Here is a 14,445-nt window from a genome sequence, read left to right as displayed (position 1 = left end):
CCATTTTTTGCATTTAAGCCTAAATCTGACCTGCATTTACCGGTAACTGGTCTGGTCTGGTCCCTACCCTTTGACAAGTGCAGCTCATAGAGCAATATATTCAGGAATGCTTCCAGAATTCTTGCAACACACTGGCAGCAAAAAAGACATGCTGTACTCCATACTGGTGACACAGTCACAAGAAAGCCTTTAATATATGTAATATATTCAAAATCCACATAATTCTCATTTCTTTTCAAAATTTCTTCTTAGACTGTCTAATCATAGGTTTATTTTTCTTCTGCCAAACTTATATTTGAATTAGCATGTACACTTTTTAATATATACATTTTTAAAAAATACTGACAATACAGTACTGACATTTGTGTTATCTTTACATAATAAACAGGTCTTTATTTCATTAGATAACCTAGTTTTAAAAGGAGTGTTGTCAGCTTTGCAGAGCTTGAAATTATATTACTGAAGTTCTGTCTGCATCCACAAAGATCTTGATTTATACAATCTTAGTGTCAGTATTTCATGGGGGCCAAACAATTTTAATGCAGAAATTTAACTCAATTTGACTTCATAACTTATTAGTAATTCAGTGCCAGAGAAATAATAGGTTTTAAACTTCTGTTCTCTAACAAACTTCACTACATTCAATTTAAATGAACCCATTAACCTATTAATTAATAAGCAGAAAAAGAAGAAAAATCATATCATTAAAAGGCATAAAAAGATTTTGAGACTGGCAAATTTACTATACCTGAGGATCAAAGAGAAAGTAAGGACGTCCCCTCTGCAACTGAAGTACAATATATTCCTCTTGATTCCCAGGTGACACGGAGAAAAGAATTAGACCATCAAGTTCCTTAGTTCTAAAACTCACTTTAATGCCTGGTTAGAAATAAAAGGATATATTTACCTCTCAGTTTTTCATGCATTCATAGAAATCAATGTGTCTGATAAGAAACAAAAAGCCAGAACTATTATCCAGGGGGACCAGGAGAAATATGTGCACTTGTTCTGAATATGCTAGAAGAATCACCTGCTCAGGTGTTGTTTTCTAAAAATGTACCTCATGAAAGTTGAAGTTCACTTGTCCATCTGCTCTGCCTTTTCTCCTACCACTACTAAAGATAGTTTATTCCTGTGCTGTGTCAAACTCCACCTCCTATTTTAACGAGTCTTCCCTTTCCACAAAAGTAGTATTTTCTTCTGCCTCATTTTTGGAGAATAGAAGAACTTTGAAGGAATTCCAGTAGAGGCAGGTGTGTGTGTTACACTTGCCTTATTAAATGCATAAAATGGAAGGCTGGGGGCTCTTTGTACACAGGCTTACATCCTGGCAGGACCTTCGAGTGACCATGTGATCCCATAACCTGAGATGGTTACTCTAGGAAGTAATGTAAGCCTTTGTACAAAGAACCCCATACTGTATTTTACTGTCATGGAGAATAAACACTTGGCGAATTTTCTGCCTCAGGTGTCAAAAGAAGTTGACTGGCTTTGGATAGTACTATATGCCTTGACATGAAGCAAGGGATGCAATTTGCTGCTCCGCCTCAGGCAGCAAAATGTCTTGGGCTGGCCTTGTTTACAATTATGGCCGCTAGGCAGGAAAAAGCATGTACTGAGTAGGACAGTGAAGAATAAACATTTGGTGAGGATTTTATTGACACATTTTTGGCACTTTTGTGATGAATATTAAAATTATTTGTGGGATTCCATGCTGTTTTCAACAAGGGCAGTTATGATTAACAATGTGCTCTAACTTCATATCTACTCATACCCATGTCCTTGTGATTCCCCCTTAGCACATTAAACACAGAGCAGGCTAATTTATTGGGTTTTACCCAGCTGTAGGAAATGAATCAACTTCTTCATATTCATTTTTCCCTTCCTTTGCCAGGCAGAAAATAATAAGTAATGGGAAGCTCTTTGTGTAGACAGAAACTATTATGAAAAATTAAAGAATCATAACTGCAACACGTATTCATATTACATAAGGCTACTAATTACCTCACGCCACAAGCAATATCCTTTGACCCACAGACTTTAATCATGCCACAGGTTGTCACCGAGTGCATCACAGTGTACTCACAAATATTAAGACGTTCACTTGAGATAATGAACATCAATCATGCTATTAAAGTAGCTGTTCAGAGCTATGCAACAATTGACTTTGAATAAACACAACAGGGGATATAATCAAAATCTCCTTTAGTGTTCAGGTGGTATTTCAGAGGGCTAGGGGTGGCACAAAGAAAAAGGAGAACTGGAGGGGGAAACAGAGAAATTTGTCCTCAGGGCGATGTCATGGTTACTTAATTCCTGGTTATTCCTTTACATATATTTACCTTTTTAAAACTGATTGCTAGTAAAATATTGAAGGCAGATTAAAAATACATAAAAAGCAGCATTAAAACAACTAATAAGAGTCACAAGGTAAAAGAGTCAGCTTCAGTAATTGCCTGACAGTCCTGTAAATAATACCTAAACTCTTGACAGTATTTGTTCTAGTGTGTTTGGTAATGATACTGGTGTGGCATTACTGTCATGTTCTAAGAACATCAAGTTTTGAGCCATTGGTCTATTGCAGAGCTTTCCAAACAGTGTATCGTGACACATTAGTGTGCCAGCTGCAGTGTGTAGGTATGTCATGTGACGCAGTAAGATCCTCTTGCAGAGCTTCATTCAAAGTGCTCTTTCTATCAGCATTGCTTTACCAACTTATATGTTACAGAAACCACATTAGATCTCTATCAAGGAGCTACCACGTGGTATCTGTAATATAGCCTATAGTTGGACCCTTAATTGAGAAGCTTTGAATATTATTATACTGAATAAAGACTAGAGCTAGATGGTGAAAGGTCTCTTTAATATATTTTTCCAGCCCTCTCCTACAGCTTGCTGAGACACTGAATGTCTCAATTACCTCCTGATTTCATATATTTTATTTTATTCTCTTCATTGCTCTCAACTTTCCACATCACTCTGTCATACACTTTCTGTGTTTTGCTGGATGGCTCTAAGATGAAAAACTATGTAGCCTTACTTTCAACCCAAAGGAACGATACCTTCTGCAACACAACTATCTTTAGGAACAGTGAACAAGTGATTTTTCATGGAAATTGATAGTAGTGCAAATATGGCCAACTTAACTCTGCTGGTAGCAGAAAAAGGAACTTTCCTAAAACTCCTTGGGTTGGATTCAGAAAAGTACTATCAGAAGGGGCTATCATGAGATGACTTTTGCATGCTCCATCCCCTAAACCTTCCCAAATGCTTTCCTAAGAGTTGGAGAACCCAACTGAATGGGGTGGGCTGAGGCCCTGGGGGGACCAGATGAGGGAGATTGCTGACTTTCACACTGAGGATCTTTTCATGAGCAATACTTTATGATACTTTCTTAAAGTAGTAATTGTGATCTGGGGCAGATTTGAAATATATATACTCAACTAATTACTCCCCCCTGCCCCTGTTATTATCATTGCAATATCTCAAAGCAACCAGAAGCTTAAGGAGGTCAATCTAAATAGGGTAAAGAAAAAGAATTATAAACAAATCTGAATGTGGGTGGGTGGCTGAAAAAAGGAATTAATAAAAGGACCAAGGAATGGTGTTCTATACATCCTATCATCCTGGATCAAGGAAATCATCTTGATTTAGACTCAAGTATATTCTGTTATGTTAAAGTGACAAATTTGATACCTGTTTTTATTTTTTTTGCCACCCCATTATACCCACTACTGGTAAAACAAACAGGACATTTTAGCTTTAATCTTCTTACTACATAACCCAAATAACTTCAGTCATGTTTGCATTAATGTTGCATTAATCATGTTGTTGCGTATTAATGAGTTTTCAGGCTATGCTAATTACTGTCATAGATTCTGCAGCAGCCCATTAAATATACAAATTACAGAATTAAAGAGCCAGAGCTCTTCATGATTAATCTTTAAATGGAGAAAAACTAATGATGTCTGTACAAAGTTTCTCTCTACTTTGGGCTGACTGAACCCAATGAGCAATCAATTAGAGTATTTGAGGAATAAGAAACCTCTAAGATAGTGTAAAGGGGCTTTTTTTTGCACAGCTATTCAAAACAAACATTGGGGATAAAACCTTTTCAGTTTTTCTGCTATACAAACATTTATAACATCATCCAATCTTTAAGACTTTCTTAAGTGTCTACAGGCTTACATTCATTATTATGTACCCACTGGAAGCAGCTGCCTGCCTCTGTATGAATATAGTAAATCAATCTTCTCTTTTTAGCAAGGACACCAGTCCTGTTGCTCTCTAGTTAAGAAGATTTACAGCAAACCTTGGTGAAAACAAAGGCGAGATAAGTTTAGAGTCATTTGATAAGATTTGATGTATTAGAAGCACTTTCCCCTCCTAGCTCCTGAATGATGTTTTGTTTAGGAAGAGAACAATGGCTAGTGGTTAGGGATTGTAAATTAAGAGAGATGGATTCTGCACCAAGTTCTGCCACAGACACAGCGTAGAACATTAGTCAAGTCATTTAACTTATCCTGGCCTAATTTCATGGACCATCTGTAAAGTGAAGGTTGGTACTCTTCATACATCTAATTTCCAACATATCAAGAGAGTGGGGGTGAAATAATGCAGTTAATTATCAACATTTTTATATTATATAAACTGCATCCTCAGATACAACCAGGGTGCCTAAAACCAATATATATTTTTTACTTATCTCTGGAAATATGAATGACAAATGCAATCATTACCAATTGGACTGGATGCATAAGTCACAGAAATAATATTTCATGGGCAAATGTCCTGCACAGCCAGTAACAGTACTACTCAAGAATAATTCATAACTAGCTTGAGGATTTTATATGCTCCACCATTTGAAACAAACATACCTGATTTGTACCACCCAGAGTCATTGCAGGTTGGAAAGTATATATGCGAATTAGTCCATAGTTCTACAAACCTTTCACTGCATAGTCCATCTGCTTTATTATTATTACAGTTTACCCAAGGACAGTCTCTGACTCCCCGCCTCTTCTTCTTCTTTTTTACAGCTTCAGGCTGCTTGGAACAGCTAGAAAGTGTTAAACTGCTGTACAAGCTAAAATGCTTGTGAAAAAGCTCCAGGAAGCATCCAAATATCTTTATGAGCTGTCCCTTCATGGATAATTGTACAGAAAGATGGCTGCCCCCATGTGCCCATGGAAGCCACCAGCATTTTTTCCTACCAGATCTGTGTTAGTTCCGGACCACCTGTAGTAATGGATTTTTCGTTTCCTGGAGCATTTTCACAAACGTTTTTAAACCACAATGTACTGTGCTGTGCTTTCTAGATGCTCAAAGCAGTGTGAACTTGTAAAGAAGGTGTATGTGTGTGTGTGTGTGTGTGTGTGTGTGTGTGTGTGTATATATATATATATATATATATATATATATATATATATATCTCAAATCACTTTATAATCAGGAAGGAAGGATAAAATGACCAACCTCTTGAAAATGTATACCATTAATTAATTGAGAATTTAAGCACTTGAAAATGGGATGAAACAGACTTCCTATCAGTTATGTGTGAAAAAGACATGGACCAACTTAAGCCTGATCTTCCCTTCCCTATTCACAACACAGGGTATTTTCACAGGACCATTTCAGTAGCTGTGAGAGAAAAGTTGGACTCTGGTAACATCCTGCCTGGATTACTGCAGTGCATTATGTGGATGGCTGGGAACAGTTGCTCCATGAGGAGTCTCTCAACACCTTAACAAACTATAGTTTCCAGGAATCTTTGGGTTACGCCATGATTGTTAAAGTGGCATAATAACACTTTAAATGTGCGGTGTGACTGTGACATTTGTCTTGTGCCTCAGGTGCACTAGATTTATCTTGCCAGGATTGGACCTCACTGGCAACCTGATACAACTAGAATACGCTTTTCTGTGGAACCTTGAACTTCAGTAAAATATAGCACTAATGTAAAACATAAAAACTTGTGGGATATGTAAGCGAGTCAAAAGGATTTTTTCTTTCTACCAGTAGTTTCTAGGATTGTTGGTCTTCTACTTCTCATTCCCTCTTTATAAAAAAAAAGCAGAGGTTAGAGTCATTGTTGTTTATCCCATGATAAGAGATAATTTAAGCAAGCTATATGAAATAAACAGTTTCTTATTCATAATATATTCACAGAGCTTAAACTGTAAGGGACTTAACCCATCTGGATGTTGTCCAAATAACTAATTGGTGATCTCTTTGATTTCCATTGTTAGGCTCAGCGTAAACCTGTGTTTAATAATGGCTTTAGTAATACAAACATTGCCCAGGCAGAAAGTAATTAAACTGAGGGGGAAAGACCATGACTAGAGCTGGGTAAAATACAAATACATCAAAATTAAAGTCAGTGTAATGATCTGAAACATGACAAATTTAGACAACAAGTACTCCAGCCAAGGCAGAATCTGGACACGTTACGATTTGGAAGAGTTGAAAGCATACATAAAGTAGAAATTCTGCAGTGAGTGAGGCTACTTATTGATTAGGCTAAGCACATAGTGAATAAAAGATTAGGAGTGATCTGAGACAGATAATAAGCCAAAGTGAAAGCATAGAATCATGAGGAAGGAAAAACCAAAGGTACTCAGAAAATGTATTGAACTGATTTCCAAAATTCCTCACTAGCTTGTAAATAAATTTTCCTTGAACCTTTTAGTTTTGCCTTCTATCGTTCTCCTGTACAGCACGGCCCTTCCTAATTAAAGGAGATGTGAATTCACAAGTTTAAGAAAAACTAAACCTGAATAGTTATTTGATCAGACTACAATGAGACAAAGCAAAAGGTCAGCAAAAATCAAGGAAGAAATTCAGTAGGAATTGCAAGTCATGACAGAAGTGCAGAAAGATCAAGCTACATCTAGCCTATCCCAAACTTTCAAAGCAGAACAACAAACTCAGCAACAAATCTGCCAAATGCTAATGATTCTACCAAGGAGGCAATAATTGAAAGTAAGGAATATACAATATTTCATCCTGTAGTGTTTGCAGTGCCATTTTCCCTAATTATTCTTGACACAGTGACCTTCTTCAGTAGAAACATACAACAGTTTACTTAACTCAGAATAAATAAACTCACCAAACTTTTGTGTGGAAAACTAAAGAAAAAGAAAAAGCCCTTCAAGTTTCTGATCACATTTCAATCAAATAGATTCATTATTTTCTGATGATGATTCAGGTGCGTAACTTGCACATCCAAACTTTCTCAATACAGTAGTTAGTGACCTTTTTCTTTGCTTGTTTTACTGTGCCTCATAAACTGATTATTTTCAAAGGACTGTAGCATTAAGTTTCCTTTTCCTTTTCTCTTTTCCAATGAGAAAAGCATAATAGTAAAATAGGCTGGATGTTGCAGCTATAAATCAGTTTTTCCAAGATGGAGACTGCAAGCAGAATAAACTTCTGTTAGGATATTAGGAATGTAATCTGATACCTATGACAATGAAGCAATGGCTGCTCCCTGTCTGAGGACCTTTCCATGCTTACAATGATATAGTTTCTGTTTAATCTAATATTTTTATGAATGAATTTGCAGCTGACTGTCTGCACCCTTGGTCACACATCTCTGTTACTAGAAAGTTAGTCTGGAGGTTTCCTTCCCACATTAAAGTTGTGCCTGAACTGAGAAAAGTTCTATGCCTATAGTCATACCTCTTACATACTATGATGTTCCTCCACCCAGTAAATGTCGAAATTAGGTGCATGCACACAGGGGTAGGTAGCCCTTTAGCTACTGTTTATTTCTTTAAACCTAGTATTCCAGAATTCTAATCTTGTGGGAGTGCAGGAAATTAGAGGATGAGCTACATGTCTACCTGAACTACAACAAAAATGTTACTGCGATGAAATTTTGTGAGCAGCTAACAACTGCTCTCATAGGCAGTGCTTTGATTCAATACTATTGTTTCTTCTGAACTGAGCTCACAAACTGACAATTCACACTGGTCACAGAGAAGCAGTGTGGAACAGATTTAAGAATGAAAGAACAAAAGAGCCTGCTGGATCAGACCAATGGCTCATCTAGTCCAGCATTGTGGGAATATACTTCGTGGGTTTCTTTGAACCCGCGATTATTTGTATTAAGTTAATGTCAATAATATGCACTATTTTATGTATTCTTCCGTGTAGAAGTGAAAGCGAAAGCAGGGCTCAGTAGGCGCCTCGCCACTGAGATCCCTCCGCCTAGACTTTTTGGTTCCAGAGGTTTGAAATCTGTGAATGATCAGTTAATCTGCTTCCCGCCTTTTTGGGGGGCAGCAACAGCGTTCCTATTGGTAAAAATATCGATCATGACGTTGCACTTGGTTGTCAATAAAAGGCTGCGGCTCCCCGTTTTAGGCGGACAGTCAGAGTTAGGTTTCAGATGATTCAGATGTAGATAGTTGGGATTTTGGGGAACGGGTTGGTTGGGTTGGAAGCGCATGCAGGAGGTAGAGAGGTTAGCTTGCGGAAGAATTGGCGGTTTAGGCTTAGTTAGCTTTAGTTTTAGGTAGCCTACAACTTGCGGAAGAATTGGCGGTTCAGGGTCAGTTAGCCTAGGTAAATGTTAGTACAGTTTAGGCATAGAGAAAGGTAATAGCCTATGTGGGTCAGCCAAAGCCATCTAAAAGAAACAGTGATTGTCTGTCTTTATTTTGTCTCGATTTTATTTTTCGTAGTCTATGGGCGCTTTTGCCTGGCTGTAGCTTTGGCCATCTTTTATTTGGGTACATTACATAAGGGAACAACTTAGGAGGTTGCAAGTGCTCGCAGGTACTTTTACGAGGCACTTTTCGTCGGACTACTCACGCACCTTCAGATTTAGCCTGGCAGACAACGGCGCGGTGTGAGTTTAAGCTCCGGAATTATCGGCCATCCCGTTCGCAGGCTTGGCCGGCGCCCATGCAGGAACACACGTGAGGCGCTGGCCGCAGATCCCCGGCAACTGGAATCCCGTGTGCAGTTGACCTAGTCCTGCACGCGGGAGGCTCCAGCAAAGAATCCCCGCAACTGGTGCCCCGTGTGAGGCCTTGGCAGTCCGGCATCGCTTCTACGGGAGCTCTGGTGAGAGGCTACACTTCGGAAATCCGTCCGGAAGCAACTATTGAGGTGAGGCATAACGGCCCGGTCACCCAGGACTTTGCTGTGGAAGAGCAAATCCACCACTCGCCCAGACCAAGAGTTAAAGGTCTATATTGCGCACAAATTCATCCCACGGGATCCCTGGGTAGAGTGGCAAGGGTTTTGGTGGAAGTTTTGGTAAAAGTAAAGTTTTTGTAAAAAGGAAAAGTTTTTTTGTTAAAAGTAAAAATTCATCTCTTAGAGTTAAGAGATGGGCTCCTCGCTCTCAGCTTCCCGTTCGCAGGCTTGGCCGGCGCCCGTGCAGGAACGCATGTGAGGCGCTGGCCGCAGATCCCCGGCAACTGGAATCCCGTGTGCAGTTGACCTAGTCCTGCACGCGGGAGGCTCCAGCAAAGAATCCCCGCACAGTATCGGGTCCTCAACCGGTGGCCAACCAGATGCATGTGGGAAACCAGCAAGCAGAACCTGAGACCGGAACACTCACTTTTCCTGTGGTTTCCAGTACTGTAATTGGTCTGTCCCAAAGTTCGCCCTCCAACTCCCACTCCCTCCACACGGAAACCATGATGATACTTATACACGTGTCCCACAAATGAAAATAATTGAGAATCTACTCCAGATCTTTCACAAAAATCAGATTGTTATTGTTCTGGAATACTAGCAGAATAGGGATGATGCTAAAAGTCTAGAGAAAATATCTGGGATGGGGAACCACAACCACAAAGGTAAGTGTGGAAAGGCCCTTTGAAAACACAAAGAAACGCCTGCTGTTTATCTTTGAACTGTGCAAACTATTGTATGGCAAAACAGAGGGGAGAAGCAGGTGGAAACAAAAGGGAGCAGCTATTCCTTTTGAATAGCTGTTATCAAATATGACTGTTATTTGATATAATCTCAAAAAAGCAGTCAGTCTGGGAAGTGTGATTTATCATTACTATTAGTATTATTACTTACAGTGCTCAATATGGTGAACAGTGACAAAAAAAAACATGAACGGAAAAATGGGACCAATAACAAAACTAGCCAGCCAAACCATTTTATTCCCAGTAAAAAGGTTTTAAGACCAAGAGAGAGAGAGGAAATAGTGGATATAGGAGCAGATTCATTCCATATAACTTTTGGCAATTTGTGTAAAGGCTCAGCTTCTCACTATGACAGAGACACTTCATGTGAACATGTTGCCTGGAGCTGGGGCTAAGGACAGTATGGAGAGAGGCACCCTCCAAGATATGTGGGACCAGGCCATGAAGGACTTTGTAGCTATGCAGCAGTAACTTGAACTGGAAGCATATTGGCAGCTAGGGAAACGGAAATGGGGTTGAATGAATAGGATTATACTGGCCCATTTCTATAAGAGACATTGCATTAACTAAAACTTTTGTGTTGTTTTAAAGGGCACCCTAACACAGTGTGTTATTGTTAGCTCAAGAGTAGGTGCATCCTACATACCCTTTAATACTGACTGTGCTATTATTTACAAAGCGTGTAGATTAATGTCAATGTTATCACAATAAAAGGTTAAGAAAAATGAGAATCCAAACAAAATCATATTCCTGGCAAACCAGCATAATGTTCATCCAGAGGGGGAAAAAATGGGTCACTTACAGAGACCCATCAACATAAAACTACTCATGTCCAGAGAGTTAGATGTGTTAGTCTGTTGCAGCCTAAGTTTTCATGGGCAGTTGAACTCCACCAATATAATTCCATAGCAATAGGGGAGAGGATCTTAATCCAATACTACTTATAGTGGTTTGGTATGGCTGTAGTTACAAAACTGTTACTGACATCATATGTGGAAACAGATAGATGGACCTGTCTGTTGAGTGTTTCCATATCCAGAATTTTCTGCCTTCAATGAATCCCACTTGTAGGCCCCAGCACAGAGGGTCAGTGATTTCTGAGGGAGGGGTTTGATGATGTGTATGCAGTAAGAAATATCTGACACCAGCTTGGGATCAAAATGGCCACAACTTTATTGATTACAGGTGTAAGTTAGATTTTGGCATAGGCATTGGGTATGTATCCTGAATCAGCCAGTCCAATTGCTGGCTGCTATCCCCATCAGGGCCGATCCGGGTGAATGGGTACCACTCATTGGTACAAATTTAATGGAGAAATCCTCCAGGATGCCATTCAAGCATGTTCTGTGTCCTGTCACTCCCATCTAGCCTTTTGGACAGAACACTACCATGCATAACAAGTAGAACAACCCAGACTCAAAATATAATCCTTGTAGAGTATTTGATAATTAAAATAAAATTTTAAAAATGTGAGGGCACAATCTGGCAAAAAATAAGTTGTTTTAAGGCCCGGTAACTTCCAAATGAGCAAAATTAATGGGATTAAATATGGCGGGTTGGGTCATGCCCAATTATTGTAAATCACAGCAGCTGCAAAGAACCCAGTACCACTTTATGGCTCTTTATATTTGTTGTAATAAATTCATTATAACAGCATTTTCAGTATGGCTTAAGTTATAAGAACAAGATAATGGTAGAGTCTGGCTAAGGGAAGAACCTCATTCTACTGTCAATATTTCAGGCTGATAAAAAGCTGACCAAGTGTTATCAGTTTTGTGATGAATAAAAGAAAAAGCATGAAGCCATTAGCATTAATAGACTTAGGTAGCTAAATGCTTGTGTGTTATACTGGGAGTCTAGGGTGGATTGTTGATTTTTGACTCCAAGGACTAAGACACACACACCCTGCCCTTCATGTTATTATTTCCTTTTGCAGAAAGTGTGCATATAATTCATTTTTCAAATTTTATATTATAAAGAAAATTTGGCAAACTACTTGGTATGGTTGGTATTTCATCTTAAGAAGAAAAAAGGGAGGGATCCAACAAGATTTATTACAGAGCTCCACTGAAGTGCTTGAAATACTGTGAGAACACAGAAATGCCTGCTTTTGTTTCTTTTCTTTTTTTAAAAAAAGATAAAGTTGTCTGATATAATATCTTCAGGCACAGATTACCTAAGGCCTGCAGCATGACCGATAGACACTCAAGCCTCTGCCATCTAGTGTGTACTTGGGAATAGCTAATGAACAGCATACTTTGTGCGAAGATGCAGATAAACTAAAGAGAAATGCTCAAGTAAAACTGTAGAAACTTGAGGGCATGAGGAGTGAAATGAAAAGCAGCTGGTTATTGAGTTATTGTCATTTATGCATACATTTATTGTGTAGTTTACTTTATGCTCTGCCCTGCCTGAGCATCATGACTGATGAACAGAGGCTTTGAATCTTTTAAATAAGAACTGAAACAAATGTGGTCTTTCATTGAGGCTCTGAACAGATCTGCACCTGCTTAATTTTCAATAACATTGCAACATTCCTTGAAAACCATTCATGAAGGGTTAAGTCCAAAGTTTGTGAAACTTCACAAACAAGATGGTTCTGTGGGTGGAAGGACTGTGGGGGGAGGACTTTCTGCTGCAGTCATTTATGCCCCTGAAAACCTTCTCCAGAAGGCTGGGGCCTCCTCTCAAATGGCGTGGGAAGTGATACCGGGGCCCACATGGACAAAAGGTATTAGTGAAAATCTCCACCTCCTTCTGTCTAAAGAAGCATGTAGCCAGAGGCATAGCGAGGGGGTGAGAGGGGGGCACTGACCCAGGCGCACATTTTGGAGGGGATGCAACCAGATGCCTCCACAACAGGCTCCCTCATGGAGGCTGGAGCCACTGCATCCAGCTCATGGAGTGATGGCCTCTGCTGGATCCAAATCACTTTCAAAAGTATAAAGAGTCATTCCATTTGAAGAACAGCAGGTAAGCTTTGGGAAGCATAACCCGAGCATAGTGCACCTGCCCTGATTCTAGAGGACCTGAAGGGAAACTCACAAAGCAGTTGCATTTCTAGATCCAGTATTTCAAAAGTATTTCTCTAAAGGGCAGGTGGCCGGATGAGCCGGGGGGGTGGGAATGAGACCATGACTGCATTTTACGTGGCCTTCACACTTCCAGACTGCTTCTGGCCCATAGGCTCCTCCCCTCTCTCCAGTTATTTGGTGCTGGAAATTGCTGAGAAGCATATCAAAAACCTTTCACCTCTTCCCAGTGCCAAATTATCTGGGAAGTGAGAATGGGGGAGGTATATGATAAGAGTACACCTTCCCCACAGCCCAGCTAATACACCACTGGGAACAACTGCAGAACACACCTGTCTGCACATTCTTTATAGATTCCTATGGTCAATCATCAGGAAGAGGGTAGAGACAAAGAAGGTATTTTGAATCTGCCAATGCCCATGGGCTGAGTTAAGAGATGTGAGGGTGAGTGGGGAGGAGAGAAGCTCAAACCCTCCCACTGTAGGCTCTGGCCCAGCACACAGCCAGTATGTGACCCCTAATGGCATGCAGCCCCCAGGCTCAGAAGTTGTCCACCCTGAATGACTTCACCACATATTCATTGTCAAGAATGGCTCAAAAATTCACCACTTAATCAATTAACAATTATTCAACTATATTATATTGTTGTGCACATGACGTACCTTGTTGATGTATTTTTTGTATTCTGTTTCGATTGGTGTAAGTGGTACATATTATTTTACATAATTCTGTTTTAAAAGTTGAAATTGCTGTGCCCTGGTGGCTAATCAACTCTCTCTTTCTCCATTCCAGTGCCTGGTAATTTCTCTGTAATTTTGCACATTTTAAAAAACAGGGAATAGTAATACTATAGCGGTGAGCCTGGAGGATAGTGATAGTTGGTGATTACTAGATCAAAGACTTTGGTTAGATCAATACAGAAGGCCCCTCAACATCGATTACTATCCAGTGCTATAAAATCTAACTGCTTACCTTGTGAGATGAGCAAGTGGAATGAACAGGCCAAAGTCGGTACATAATTATTTAAATTAAAAGCAAATCTGCTTTTAGCCAATGAACTAACCTTCTCTTATTCTGCATGGTAGTAATTAACCACCCTAAAGAGATATGTTAACATGCCAATAAAGGGCTTTCCATCAGCAATTTTTAAAAATCAAGCTTTCTTGATTACAAGCTCCTCCATTTATGTTGTCTATTAAATTTAAAATATGACACCCCTTTGATCCAAATGAACAGACCACACCAGTTGCAAGCCATCCCTGTTTAGAAATACATAAAAGAACTTAATGATTTTACTATCTTCCCTGTCTCTTTTTAAAGGTAAAGTCTACCTTTAAAATAAAATGCTGATAGAACAAGTGTTGCATTTTAATAAATTAAACGCCTGCCCTGAATTTTACTGCCTATACTTCTTCATTCTAGTAGTTATGCTAACACTAGCATTCTGAATTTAGTTATTTGCTTTGCATCAATATCTAAGGTTACAATAAATTTGTCAGTTTACATTAAGGATCAAGAGG

General features: G+C 39.3%; 1 protein-coding gene across 1 annotated transcript in view; it reads right to left on the bottom strand.

Annotated features, from left to right (window-relative positions):
• USH2A (usherin) overlaps nucleotides 1–14,445 on the bottom strand; it is a 454,712-nt gene that overhangs the window by 298,884 nt on the left and 141,383 nt on the right. The window contains exon 21 of the mRNA XM_033144773.1: nucleotides 749–879. Within this exon, the coding sequence (XP_033000664.1) occupies nucleotides 749–879 (131 nt within the window). The remainder of the gene's footprint in view (nucleotides 1–748; nucleotides 880–14,445) is intronic.

This window comes from Lacerta agilis, chromosome 3 (assembly GCF_009819535.1).
Source record: "Lacerta agilis isolate rLacAgi1 chromosome 3, rLacAgi1.pri, whole genome shotgun sequence".
NCBI classification, from domain to species: domain Eukaryota; kingdom Metazoa; phylum Chordata; class Lepidosauria; order Squamata; family Lacertidae; genus Lacerta; species Lacerta agilis.
The sequence above is the reverse complement of the archived record's forward strand: the minus strand, read 5'-3'. Positions and strand labels throughout refer to the sequence as shown.